This window comes from Otolemur garnettii, unplaced genomic scaffold (genome assembly GCF_000181295.1).
Source record: "Otolemur garnettii isolate 467f Iridium unplaced genomic scaffold, OtoGar3 scaffold00005, whole genome shotgun sequence".
Classification (NCBI taxonomy): Eukaryota; Metazoa; Chordata; class Mammalia; order Primates; family Galagidae; genus Otolemur; species Otolemur garnettii.
Window position 1 is genome coordinate 19,668,803 of NW_003852400.1, and position 14,763 is coordinate 19,683,565.

The 14,763-nt window shown below is 33.9% G+C and overlaps 1 protein-coding gene across 1 annotated transcript in view; it reads left to right on the forward strand.

Moving 5' to 3' along the window:
* The window catches only part of AKAP9 (A-kinase anchoring protein 9), a 171,481-nt gene that overhangs the window by 90,863 nt on the left and 65,855 nt on the right, over positions 1–14,763 (forward strand). The window contains exons 17-23 of the mRNA XM_023507496.1: positions 553–912; positions 2,094–2,318; positions 3,965–4,105; positions 4,606–4,709; positions 7,280–7,485; positions 11,295–11,538; positions 11,753–11,835. Of these exons, the coding sequence (XP_023363264.1) occupies positions 553–912; positions 2,094–2,318; positions 3,965–4,105; positions 4,606–4,709; positions 7,280–7,485; positions 11,295–11,538; positions 11,753–11,835 (1,363 nt within the window). The remainder of the gene's footprint in view (positions 1–552; positions 913–2,093; positions 2,319–3,964; positions 4,106–4,605; positions 4,710–7,279; positions 7,486–11,294; positions 11,539–11,752; positions 11,836–14,763) is intronic.

Consider the following 14,763-nt stretch of genomic DNA (forward strand, 5'->3'; position numbering starts at 1 on the left):
GAGATGGCGTTGCTTTATATGGGATCATCATGGAAGGCTTCACTTTCAAAGTGACATGAGAGGAGAATCCTGAAAGAAGTGAAGGAGTGGAGATAATTAGCTTGGGGACCTTTATCTTCAGGCCAGTAGAAAAGAGAAAGTCAGGAGAGCAAGAGAAAAAGTCAAGAATTGCCAGATGTCCCTAAGAGGTGGAAAGGAGACTTGACCAGAAATCATGAAGGCTGCTTACACCAGCTATTAGCTGTGCTGAGCTGGAAAATAGTTTGATTCAGTCCTGCAACCCCTACATTCATGGGACTTGTTTGGTGAAATATTGTGAAATCCCAGGCAGATGTATCTCCATGGCAAATGTAACCAGCTATAGTAGAAAGAAATACAGGAGAAGTGGGTAAGAGCTCACCTAGGTTATTTGACCTGAGTAACTAGAAGAATGGAGTTGCTAATTACTGAGGCCATGCTTTTTTCCTAATTCATACAATTTTGAGTAGTGACTTTTAAAATTCCTGCTAGTATTTATAAATCTAATCCTTTTCTGTTTGCTTTATTTCTTAGGTCATTGTATCAATGAGTATAGCATTTGCTCAACAAACTGAACTGTCTAGAATATCTGGGGGTAAAGAAAACACTACATCATCAAAACAAGTACATCGTCTCTGCAAGCAGGAAGAACCACTTTATTTTAATGTGATGAAATTATCGCAGGGTCAAGTTGGTTTTCAGACTTTTGAGGCAATGGATGTGAAATTTAAAGAAGAATTTAAGCCACTTAGTAAGGAGTTAGGAGAAGATGGAAAGAAAGTTCTGTTATCAAATAATGATGATCCTGATGATATGCTGGAATCAAAGGACCATGAACTGACTATTTCAGAAGAAATACTCTACAAAGATAAAACATTTATAGTCAGAGAATCTGTAAGTATGCCTCCTTAATATTAAAGACATAAAAAAGTATGACTTCCTTCTCTGTAAAATATTATCAGTTAGTGCTGCTTAATAGAGGAGGAAAGTATCAAATTCAGTCTTATAATTCACATTATTAATGTTTTATTAATTATAATAAATATGGATAAGTGATTTAATATTAAATAAAACAAGTCTGGTTCATAGTATTCTGGTTTATCTTAAATACATTGTACATGGTACCTCTCATTGTAAGTTTTATCTACCTCAGTTTTTTCAACCAATTCAAAATTAATTATACTACAATATAGCAATATCTGTAAATAAATGATTTGCCTAATTAAATATAACAACATTACAGGGAAATACCTACCATTTAAGAAGACAGATTAAAGCATTTTACTGTCTTTATACCAGTTCTCTTTTCCTTTACTTTATTCATTAATGGAAAGTCTGTTCTGTGTCTATATGTCAACGATTTGCTGCCTTTTACAGAAAGTTTAATAAATCCTATTTCTTTTAATATTATGCAAATTAAAATTTTTTATTAATGTTCAGGATAGGTTATGTCTTATTCAGAGGTTTATTCTGTCAGCTCATTATGGGATGCCAAATTTGTGACATGTTCATGAAAACCTCTTTAATTTGCCAGCAACTCCTGACAGCAGAATCATTGTTTAATTTCTCTTCAGAAATTGAAGTACTCACAGAACTAGATGAGGAATTGATTTCTTATGAGAACTGGAAAGCCTTTATTTCCAAACAAAATTTATTGAAAATTATTTTTTATCAAGCTATTTTCTGTTGCACTGTGATAACCACTGCACACTATAAATTATATAGGAAAAATTTCTTGTTTCATAAACTTAATTTTAAAATAGCAATACTCCATTTATATTATTTTTCCGTCATAAGATGTCAAGAAGAATAATAGAGTTATAGCTTCATTCAGAGTAGACAGAATCTAGGATGTCTTTATTTTTTCTTCTCCTCTCTTAGAATTAGATTAGTCTAAGTTAATTGATAATAGCTCTCTTACTTTTGGAAAATAACACATAATAACAATAAACTAACTCCATATCATTTTGGAATTATAATTAAGAAGAATACCTTTTAGAAAATTTAAATATCAATGCTGGCAGCTTTCCACAAAATGTGTTGTGGTTGAATTTTTTTTCTTTTTACTATTAAAGATCCGTGATGAAATTACGATGCCAAGCATGGATCCTTCTAGACGGCTAACAGTAAATGAAGAGCAGCTGGAAGATATGAGACAGGAGCTTGTACGACAATATGAAGAACATCAACAGGCAACAGAACTATTAAGGCAGGCACACATGCGGCAGATGGAGCGACAGCGAGAGGACCAGGAGCAGTTACAGGAAGAGATTAAGAGACTTAATAGACAATTAGCCCAGGTATGGGACTTAGAGTTCCTTTTCTCCTCAATTAAAGTAGCAGTATTCTTCGTGTAGCTTTTAAAAAAGTCTTTTTATTCTATAATCTTAGCCCTGGGAGGCCAACACGGGTGGATTGCCTGAGCTCACAGGTTTAAGACCAGCCAGAGCCAGAGCGAGACCCCCATTTCTAAAAATAGCTGGGAGTTGTGGCAGGCACCTGTAGTCCCAGCTTTTCAGGAGGCTGACGCAAGAGAATCACTTGAGCCCATGAGTTTGAGGTTGCTGTGAGCTACGATGCCACAGGGCTCTACCCAGGGCAACAAAGTGAGACTGTTTAAAAAAAAAATTATTTTGCCAAGATCTAAATAAACTGCAATATTTTTAACATCAGGACACACTCTAATTAAGAACACCTAATTCAGTCTTGAAGTGTGCATTGGCTCTCTATCATTTTATTTAACTAGCTTTTCAGGCACTGGAAAAGTGACTGCAAGGTTAATTTTTTTTAAAGTCATTTCATTGACCATATACAGCAAAAGCTCTTCGAAAATGTGGACTTACTTTGTGCGGAGGTGCTCCAGTATGGTGCTCCACTTGCTATCATTCAATATTCCTGTATTCATTGATAGTTTTGTGAGTCTACCAGTTAGCATCTCTGAGGTTTACCTTTATCTCTCTTTAATTCATCTTTTTAATCATGAATGGAAAGCTGATGAAGTAGTATGTTTCTGGAACTTTCTCCATGGAAACATCTCTTCTTGATTTGAGAAATGCAAATTCATATAATGTTCTTAATCCCCTTCTTAACTAAATTTAAATACTACTTGGTATGTGGGAACTGGATTCTTATCAATAGCTATATAAAATAATACTCACAAAATCTTTGCAGAAAAGCAAGAAATATTCATGTAAAAGATTTTTGAAAACAAATGTATTGAAAACTAAAGATAAAAACAGGCATATGAGATGAAGAATTGTTTATATATTTCTTCAAGTATAAATTAATAGGAAAATTGGGAGTTGAGCATGAAACACCTTTTTGAAAAACTAATTTTGCTTTTCTTCATTGCATTTTGTAAATTCAAACTTCTTAATGTTTCAATGCAAAATTGACATTAAAATATTAATTGAGGCCTGGCATGGTAGCTTACAGATGTAATCCTAGCACTCTGGGAGGCCGAGTGAGGTGGGTGGATTGCTTGAGCTCAGGAGTTTCATACCAGCCTGAGCAGAGCGAGACCCCATCTCTCCTAAAAATAGAAAAATTACTGAGTGGCATGGCAGACGCCTGTAATCCCAGCTACTCAGGAGGCTGAGGCAAGAGGATCACTCAAGCCCAAGAGTTGGAGGTTGCTGTGAGCTATGACAACACCATGGCACTCTACCAGGGTGACAGAGTGAGACTCAGTCTCAAAAAGGGAAAAAAAAAAAACCAAAACACATTAATTGACTTGCACAAATTTCTGATTAGGCTTAATTAGATATTTTGAAAAGTTTCAATTTTTGCATTGAACTTTTTACATGCTTTTAACCCCTTGTAGTGTAATATAAATCACAGGTAGCACCAGGGCCTGTTGGTCCCAGGGGTTAAAAGAAATCTGCTTGTTTCTGCTCTCTTCTTCTATCGCAAACAATATTCTCTCATGACCTTTTTTCTTATTTAGAGATCTTCCATAGATAATGAAAACCTGGTTTCAGAGAGAGAGAGGGTGCTTTTAGAGGAGCTGGAAGCACTAAAGCAGCTGTCTTTAGCTGGAAGAGAGAAGCTGTGTTGTGAGCTGCGCAACAGCAGTACGCAAACACAGGTAGTATGGACTTTGGCCCACTTAGGAGCCATGGATCAACAATTCAGTAGGATGTGTTTGTCTTTGTTGATGGTGTGAGTTGTTGTTTTTTTTGTTTTTTATACTTATTGAACTTAACATATTTGTGATTGCTTACAGGGAAGGTAGGTGGAGTCAAAATATCTTCTGTTCCATTTAGGGTAATTTGAATCTGGCGTTGCTATAGCAGCAGCTGTTGTTTCCCCAAGCAGCAAGCTAACAAAGTTTATTGTTGCACCATAGCATGCATTAGTTTGAACTCATTAAAATTTTTTTCATCTGTGTACTAGAATGTTTTATCTTTTTTAGATAATGCTAATCTCCTGATAAGATGTAGTTAAATATTATTTTGAACAGTATCAATTTTGTGCAAAGGAGTTTCTGTTTTACCTTATGCCAATATAGAAGAATGACATGCTACTTCCAAGATGACAGGTTTTCTTTCTGTCTTCTCCTCTCTACCTTTACACAAACTTAAACAGAATGAAAGTGAAAACCAAGAGGAAGTCGAGGAACAGACATTTAAAGAAAAGGAATTGGACAGAAAACCTGAAGATCTGCCTCCTGATATTCTGTCCAATGAAAGGTATACCAGATGACCAAAGTAAACTAAAATGGTTGTTTCAATGTAATAAATTTTATTTGTCCTTATTTTTATCTCGTATGTTTATACTTTGTCTTAACAATCCTCATACTATATGTGTACTCAACATGTCCATGTATGTGTAATATATAAAGGATTATCAATGTTTGATCTCTTTTTTTAACAAATCTTTTATATATAATGTAATTTTTGAGTGGATATTAATCACATACTTTAAATGTTAAGGTATTTGGATATTGAAACTTTCTGGATTAATTTTATTCTTATATGCCATTTTGTAGCTAAAAACACAATTCTACTTGTCCACTTTAGTCCTTCTCTTTCCTTATTTTATACCTTCACTGTATGAACATGTACTCAGTGTAAGCTATCTCGTAGTTTGTTTATGCTGAGGAAAAAAGTTATAACTGTAAATATTTCACATTTAGCTTCTTTCATTCACTGCATAACATGATAACTTTTAATCCATAGCCTAGTTTTATAAAGGAAAAAATTAATTACCCAATGTTAATAAAGCTTCTCCTTATTTTGATTTTCAGAGGTAACTATAAAGTATTAAATGAGAATAGTTAGCCCACATTAATATTAAGGACTTAAAGCACAATATTTTTAAATTTATTTTGTTCAAATGAAGGTAATTTCTTTAAGTTAAAACTATTATTTACTAACTTAATTTCCTCCTTTTCCAATCTCTGTGACTGTCAACCCTCTTGTGTCCTCCTAACCTCCTTCCTCAGCTTGCATGGAGGAATTTGGCCCCTAAGATTTTGGCTTCCCCATTGGATCATCAGTATGGAACGCAGTCAGTATGGAACTCAAACAAGAAAGACAGTGTACGAAAATTAGAGTTATCATGGCAATATAAAATAAACAGTGTGTTTATTTTATATTTATTTATTTCTAATTGGTATATATTGGAAATTACACAGTATTTAGTTTTTAGGAATTTTGATAGTGAGTGCTGATAAGATGAGTATTCTTTATTTTTTTTTACCATCATATTAACTTTAACCATTTTTCTAAGTAGAAATATTTTTACATCATTCTTACTCTAGGGCTTAGGGCTTGAGGCTTGAATGAAACCCCAGAAAAAGTTCAGAAAATAGAACATTTGACTTCCTTCTAACAAAATTATTTAGAGTTATATTTTTAGTATTCTTGATTATATAAGCTGAGAACTTGATCTGAGTACAAAAATAGAACTATTTCACTTGACAAATAGGAAAGGAAAACTTCTCCATTTATTATCTGTCTTAAAATAGATGTGTCATGTGCCTGTGACAACAGATATCCTTAACCTGATTGTTAGTCATCTACAGTGTGGAGTTAACTGTCTTAAGGCAGAGGATTTTTACCACAATAGTCTCTGATTTTGTCTACATTTGTAAAGTGTGGAGTTTGCTGATTTAGTACCTTTGTTGAGCTAACTTTACTGTTAGGACAAGAGAGTTATTTAGTTCTTTAGAAAACTAATCAGGGAATTCTCAGAATCATCACTTATGCAAGTACCTTTCATGAGAAGCAAAATGTTCATGTTAAGCTGAAAAGAAAATGTACAAAAATACTATGTTCAGAATGATTTTATTTTTAAAAAATACATATTTATGAAACAGGTAGAAAGTCTAGAAATACAGCAGTTACAACGTTGCACTAATTGAGTGCTGAGGTTTTTTGGTGGGTAGTTAGTAGTACTAACTACTAATTTTTTAAAAATTAGTAGTACTAATTCTAATTTTTAAAAAATAAGAATGTATTTTCAAAAAGAGACGTAACATTAATTCTGTTTAGTTGAAAATAGATTTCTTCTACTAGGTGAAATGAGTGTGCTGTAACTTGAGACAGTTCTGTCTCTGGATCAGAAGTAATATAAAACGACCTGTGATATCTCTCTGGTGTTGGCAGACAGTGAAATTTCACTATGGACCTTTTTAAAAACAGGTCTCTCTCTGCCTATCACTTTTTGTAATTTAAGTGTCCAATTCATCACCATTAAGCTGTAGAAATACAACCACGTATTTTATTCTGGTGAGATTTTAAAATTATGTTTTAAAATTTGTTTTTATGTTTGATACATAAAAAAATTAAATGTGCAAAACAGATTTGAATAACCATGAACAGTATAACCAGCTCAATAACTTACAAATGCTTTGGTGGTACTATACTTTTTAATACAAACTTAAATTTTTTAGCTTATTTTTTAAGTTTAATAAAAACTTAAATTTTCATAAAATTTTCTTCTAACCTGATTACTAACTTAAAAGTTGAGTTATTTTATTTCTTTCAGGTCAATTAAATGCTGCACATTTTTTAAAAAATGATGTAGTTAAACTGATTGGCCAAAAGTTTTAGAAGTAAACAAATCATTTTATAATATAGTTATAAAATAAGCCAAAAACAAGAAGAATTTTGTTACAGGTGCTATTACATATTATTTTAACAAAGAGGATCATATGCTATTTTTCATAAAATATTTTGTAGTACATTCTTTGTGTAACATAAAATGCTGTGTGCTTTTAAAAAAATTAAACATTTTAATAAATGTTTTTTTACAGGTATGCACTCCAGAAAGCTAATAACAGACTTCTGAAGATCCTTTTAGAGGTTGTAAAGACAACAGCAGCTGTGGAAGAAACAATTGGTCGCCATGTTCTTGGGATTCTAGACAGATCTGGTAAAGGCCAGTCGTCTGCCACCCTAATGTGGAGATCAGAAGCAGAGGCTTCTATAAAGTCAAGTGTCCATGAGGAACACACAGGAGGTACTAGTTTTATATGCTTTAGAAACAATCATCTTCAACTCATCTTGCTGAATTGGCGGCACTTTGCTATGTGTTGAAATTATAAAAGGGAAGGTATTCAAATATTTTCCAACAACTAGACCTCTAAACACAAATACATTAGAGGCATTCTCCTCAAACACTGTTACTGTATAGCATTTGCAAGAGGGTGGGTGTCATAGGGCTGTCATCACACATTGTGCTGCTCTACTGATAAGACCTAAGACCAGGTTGATTCCCATATTCAAAAGATGTTCTGAGGAGTTTTCTGTAGATTACAAAAATACTTTGTGCCTTTTTGTTAGCAGTTCTCTTAGATACTTCTCAAAACAATTGCTGAAATATTGAGCAAACATCATTTCTTAATACAATGGACCCATTTCCAAAGCAATGTCCTCATAGTTGGTAATTTTAACTCAAGCACAGAGGATTATGTTTATGTTCACTTTCTGAGAAAAAGCAGACCTAAAAAAACATCTGATGCACTAGTACTTTCTTGCATAGTTATATCTAAATCTGCCAATATTGATGAAGTATGTCTATATAGTATTTTAAGATATCCAATAATAGAATTGTTTATTATCAGTTCAGTTTTACAAAAATTGAGTAATTTCTCTATGCACTCTGCTTTGTGGCAAGAAGCTCTAGAGAGTTCAACTCAAGTCAAGATAAAGTCATAATACTTAATACACATACTTTGCTTAAAATCACCTTAGGTATATTTGAACAACTAAGCCTTTTAAAATTTTAATTATTTAACTGTTGACCAATTCTGAAGAAGAATAATTAAGATTAAAAAGGAAAAATTGAATACACAGTTGAGAAATATAATATATAGAATATTATAGCAGAGAGAATTTGCTGGGATTAGCATCATTGGTTATAATGCACACTTCCATTTAATGAACTCAATCTTTATGTCTTTATGTTGAACAATGGTGTTTTAGGGTTACTAATAAAATTAAGATAGCCACTAATATCATTGAGGGACACTTATTAGACCTATCTTGCACCTTAAAGGATATATTTGAGTTTACAATTTAAAACTTTAAATTTTTTCCTTAAACCTTGAAAAAAATACTGGCTTTAATATACTAATACTGTGCTCCATATTTAAGAATTTTTGATGACATCCCATCTTATTTTTAGTGCAAACATTACTATTAAAAACTAAAGTATCCTTTTGAAATATTTATGTTTTATTTAATATAACAAAAATTTTTCTTGATCTGATTATAAAGTGATTTCTGCCTTTCAGATTGTGTATATAACTTTCTCTTTTAACACTTGTAATCCATCTTCAGCCTTCAAGTCTGAACTTGTTTAGATTTTAAACATGTATGGACTTGTGAACACTTAAAAAAATTGATTTGCTAATATTTGTTTGCTCATAAAAGGCAAACTTGTTTATGAAATTAAAGGGAGATTTTGAGCCAGTGTGAGATCATTTGAACCTGAGTGAGGATTAGATCGGTTATGCTGAAAGAAAATTTCCTTTGATTTTGCACTGTGATGGTTCAGTGATAGAATGCTCACCTCCTCCATGGGGGGTTGAAAGACCAAATCTCTTTTCTTGCAATGTGGTTTTAGAAAGAAAAATGACTTAGAAATCAGAAGGCCTTGGGTTTTTTTCTGGCTCACTGTGACCGTGGGCAAATCTCTTAAGTCTCCCAGGACTTTGTACAGTTTTCCCAACTGTCAGATAGTAGGGTCAAACTAGAGCCCACTAGTTTCCAATTGGAGCTGTAGAGATTTTCAGAGGGCCACTGGGGCAGGGAAGACTCTGTCTTCCAGAACGCTAGTAACAGACTTCTGAAGATCCTCTTAGAAGTTGTAAAGACAACGTCTAGCCCATCCTACTTTAATCTGAGAAGCTTATTGTTACCAGGAAATGAACATGATGTAAAGTAAATGACTAAAGAACTTGAATAACCATCACTTACTATGTTTGAGACATAGATTTGAATGGTTTACCAATTTGAATTGATTCTATTTACCAAACTGGCTATTCTAAGATTATTGAATTGAATAATCAATTTATTCATTTCTCTTCAGGAAATTTTATTACTAGGTTATACCATGCTACCACAGATGAATATTCCATGGCAGTGATGGATGATCTTTATGTTTTTATTTTAAATTTGAGAAAATACTTACAGATACAATCTTCTGCTTATCTAAGCTCGTGTGCATACTGTAGCTAACAGTGTCCAAAGTTAAATTAGAACTGTTCACCAGTCTAATCTTTTCCCAGCATACTTCTTACAAAAGTAGTAAGCTACGAAAGGATCTTAGTCCCTTTTACTATGTAAGGAGAGTGCAGTGTAGTACTTAAAAATCAGTCTGTTCCAGACAAATTCATGCACTTATTTTAGCCTTTCTTATCCCTAGAACATCCCATTGCACAGTGTCTTCCTTTTTCTTGGTTGTTTATGTATCGTGTGTTCGTCATACTTTAAAGTTCTTGAGGATAAGTACCAAATCTGATCACCTGTATGTCCCTGTTACTTATCAAACTCTACATAGCGGACACTTAGTAAATATCTGTTGAATGTTGTCATAAAAGTTTGTGTCCAAAAAAAAAAGTTTGTGTGAAAGAAAAAAGCTCTAAATAACCCAAATATTAATTCCTACAAAGTCCTGTTAGCGTAGCATTATTCTCTTCATTCTTACTTGGTTCTTGAATAATAGTCCATTCTGTGTGAGTGTATTTTTTGTTGTTGTTGTAATGCTGGTTTTAAAAGACTTTTTTTTTTTATTAAATCATAGCTATGTACATTAATGCAATTATGGGGTACAATGTGCTGGTTTTATATACATTTTGAAACACTTTCATCAAACTGGTTCACCTCATTTTCTTATTGTGTTAAGACATTTATATTCTACACTTAGTAGATCTAACATGTACCCTTGTAAAATGCACCATAGGTGTGGTCCCACCAATTATCCTCCCTCCTCCACCCATCCTTCCCCTTGCCCTCTCCTCCCCCCTCCTCCTCCTCTTTCCCCTTCATCTTGGGCTGTAGTTGGGTTATAGCTTTCCTATGGAAGTATGGGTGTTTATAAATTGGTTTCATATTAGGCTGAGTACATTGGATACTTTTTCTTCCATTCTTGAGATACTTTGCTAAGAAGAATATGTTCCAGCTCCATCCATGTAAACATAAAAGAGGTAAAGTCTCCATCTTTTTTAAGGCTGTATAATATTCCATGGTATACATATACCACAATTTATTAATCCATTCATGGGTTGATGGGCAGTTGGGCTTCTTCCATGACTTAGCAATTAGAAATTGGGCTGCAATAATCATTCTGGTGCAAATATCTTTGTTATAAAGTGATTTTTGGTCTTCTGGATAGATATGTAGTAGAGGAATTGCAAGATTACATGGCAGGTCTATTTTGAGATCCCTAAGTAATCTCCAAACTTCTTTCCGAAAGGAATGTGTTGGTTTGCATTCCCACCAGCCATGCAGAAGTGTCCCCTTTTCTCCACATCCACGCCAACATCTATGGTTATGGGATTTTGTGATGTGGGCTAATCTTACTGGAGTTAGATAATATCTCAAAGTGGTTTTGATTTGCATTTCTCTGATAATTAAGGATGATGAGTATTTTTTCATGCGTCTATAGGGTGTGCTCCTATCTTCTTCAGACAAGTTTCTATTCAAGTCCCTTATTATTTCCATGATTTCAATTTTTAATTTTATTTTATTTTGGAATTCTTTTAAAATTAAAATTATTAGTTATAATTAATATATGGCTTTAAAATACTGTTATTCTTAAAACAGATGAATCCATATCCTCTTATTCTGGAAGTGATATGCCAAGAAATGATACTAGCATGTGGTCAAAAGTAACTGAAGAAGGAACAGAGTTGTCCCAACGGCTTGTGAGGAGTGGTTTTGCTGGAACTGAAATAGACCCTGAAAGTGAAGAATTTATGCTGAACATTAGCTCTCGACTACAAGCAGCAGTGGAGAAACTCCTAGAAGCCATAAGTGAAACTAGTAGTCAGGTAACCTCTCTATATTGGTAATAAATATTGAGTTGGAAGTATAATATGCTACCCCCATCTGTCAGCTGAGTGGATTTAGACATTTTCATTGGTTGCTTTTTAACATTTACAAAGCTTGAGTGCATATGCTTTACAATTATCCCTTCTATTATGTGTAAGTTGTTTAGTATAGATGATCCTATAGTGAATTTCCTACATGATCCTGCTTTTTGTTTTGTGTTTTATTTCTAGTATATTAGTATTTAATTTCTGTGATTCGTATTTTCACACCACAAAAACACCTGTAAATACTTTTGACCTGGATCTTGACCACTGTTAATACTGTTGCTACTACTTGATGCCATTGTAAATTATGGACAGTTTAGTTAATGCAATACAGTATTTGTTTTTTGATAAGCACCATGGAATATGGCAAATAAATTTGCAGTGATCAGTGGTTCCTATAGGCTACTTGTTGTTATAGGCTACTAGAGAGAAACTTCTCCATGATCTTTTAAAACTGCCAACAGTCAAGTATGGGAGATCACTTAAAACATTCAGTACCCCAGGCCAACACTGCAGTTCATAAGAACCATCTGTGTATTTGACCTGGTAATGAAGTACAATAGGGACTTGACCATGGTATTTTCCAGAGTATTCTCAATTTTTTAAACACTAAAGTAGCACTGTATTATTTAGCTTCTACTGCATTGTTGTAGCTTAAATACCACTGAACAGACCATAAGAGCTTTGTGTGGAGCAGTCTCCCTACAGCAGACACTTTCCAAAGTACAGCCCCTGAACCTACAACATTAACATCACTTGGCGACGCATTAAAAATAGAAATTCTAGGCCAGAGCCAGACCTACTGAATTTGGGGGCCCAGCAACCTTTATTTTAGTAAGTCCTTTAGGTGATTCTGATTCACACTAAAATTTGAGAACCATGAATCTTAAAGATAGAATGATGTTTTTGCAGGGCTCTGCTAATAGCTGTTATGTAAAAGGTTGAACTAGTTGTTGACATTAGGTTTAAAAAGTTATAAGGCAGCACCTGTGGCTCAGTAAGTAGGGTGCTGGCCCCATATACTGAGGGTGGCGGGTTCAAGTCCAGCCCCAGCCAAAATGCAACAACAAAAAAATAGCCAGGCATTGTGGTGGGTGCCTATAGTCCCAGCTACTCAGGAGGCTGAGGCAAGAGATTCGCCTAAGCCCAAGAGATTCACAGCAACCCAGGTTGCTGTGAGTTGTGGTGCCATGGCACTCTACTGAGGGTGACAAAGTGAGACTCTGCCTCTTAAAAAAAAAAAAGTTATAAAAATGAGGTATTTCTTAAGTGAATTATATTTTTAAGACAATGGAAACAGGAGCTTTGTAAAACTTTTGTTTAAAGTAATTTTAGTTCACTTGCTAATCTTTGGTGGATTTAAAGCCATTAACCTCTTCATATTCTCATTAGTAATTAAAATCATTTTGAACCAAAAGATTGTCACAAAATAATGTGTAATATTTGTGAAATAACTGATACTCCAGTTTCCTCTTAAATGTATCATTATTTGATTCTTCCTTTTGATGGAGACAGAGGCCAGGGCACCTAGAGCAAGTAGAGTGGGAACATGGGCTTGTGGTTGTGGGGAGGTAAATGGCATTGAAAATGGCCCAAAGTCTAAGTAAATATTGTTGAATATTCAAGGTTATTTCTGGGGGGGTTTCCCTCTTTTTTAATGGTATAGTTTTATATGTTATACAATTTTAGTGGAATATGTATATATGTATATATTTATATACATATATATGATTAAACTTTGCACTTAATTTTAAAATATTGGTCTACTTTAGATTCCATAGGTATATATCCTTTTTTTTTTTTTTTTTTTTTTTTGGTAAACATTTTCTTTACTAAGTATCGAGCATTAGACAAGTATCTGCTTTATAGGCTGATTTCATAATATATATTATAGGACCTTATTTTACTTGATATATTTCATTTGAGAAGTGATTTGCCCAATTGTATGTCTAAATCCATATAGTGATGGATTTATTATGAAGAATTTTACCTCTCTTTTGCCTAGATAGCCTACCAGAAAGTCAGGCTTATATTTAGCATATTGGTAGTTGCCTACTGGGATAGTTTTCTTTATAACATGAAGAAAAGTGTTTGGAGGCTATCCTAAGGCCCTTTAGAAAGTAATCTCTTTAACACAATCTTTATTCAGTAGTCTCTTTGTGGTTCTACCTAAAAGTTAGCGCTGAGAGTATGATTTCACAGATACTTAACTCTTGAATCAGGTAGAAACAGAAATAATTCTCTTTTATGGGAATAGTCTTTCAGCAATTAAAAGTTTTCCAGAATCTCAGGTCATAGGAGATTATTTACCATGAGATTCTTTCAAGCCTTGGAAGAAATTAATGAATAAGTAATTTATTTCCACAGAACGATTTTCACACAGGGAGTTACTATGAATTTACTAATTCTCACTTATAGAATCAAAGCTACATGTTTCTGTATTTTCTCAAAAAAGGAATCTGAATATAAAACAGTAATTGAAGTGAAGATTTGTTTTGTCCTTGTTGTTTAAACATAACTATAATCTAAGTTTGCCATCAAGTATTATCCTCCAGTGAGCTTAGTGTTTGTCAGGGTAATGTATGCAGGATTTATTCCCTGTATTAAGTAACACAGAGAAATAAGTAAACAAATCAAAAGTCCAAAAGAGAGCAACAAAAGTGTTTTACAATTTGAGGGAAATAATTTATGGAGGAAATTAAATGGCTTGACATTGTGTGGTTAAAGTAAAGCTCTTTTGTTTAGGAAACATAACTCTGTACTACAAATTTATAGTCTTCAAATATACGTTAAACCCGGAGATAATGCGTTAGCCTGGATAATTATACCTGTAAAAATTGAAGTCATTTCATTCTAATTTTTTTTGGGGGGGGGGGGAGATAAGAGTCTCACTCTGTTGCCCAGGCTAGAGTGCCATCACCTCAGCCTTGCTCACAGCAACCTCAAACTCGTGGGCTGAAGCAATCCTCCTGCCTCAGTCTCCCAAGTAGCTAGGACTACAGATGCCCCTACCACAATGCCCGGCTATTTTTTCTAGTTTTTTTTTTTTTTTTTGAGACGGAGCCTCAAGCTATCGCCCTGGGTAGAGTGCCATGGCATCATGCCCAAGAGTTAGAGGTTGCTGTGAGCTATGATGCCACTCCATGCTAGGGAGGGTGATAACTTGAAACTCTGTCTAAAAAAAAATTTTTTTTTTT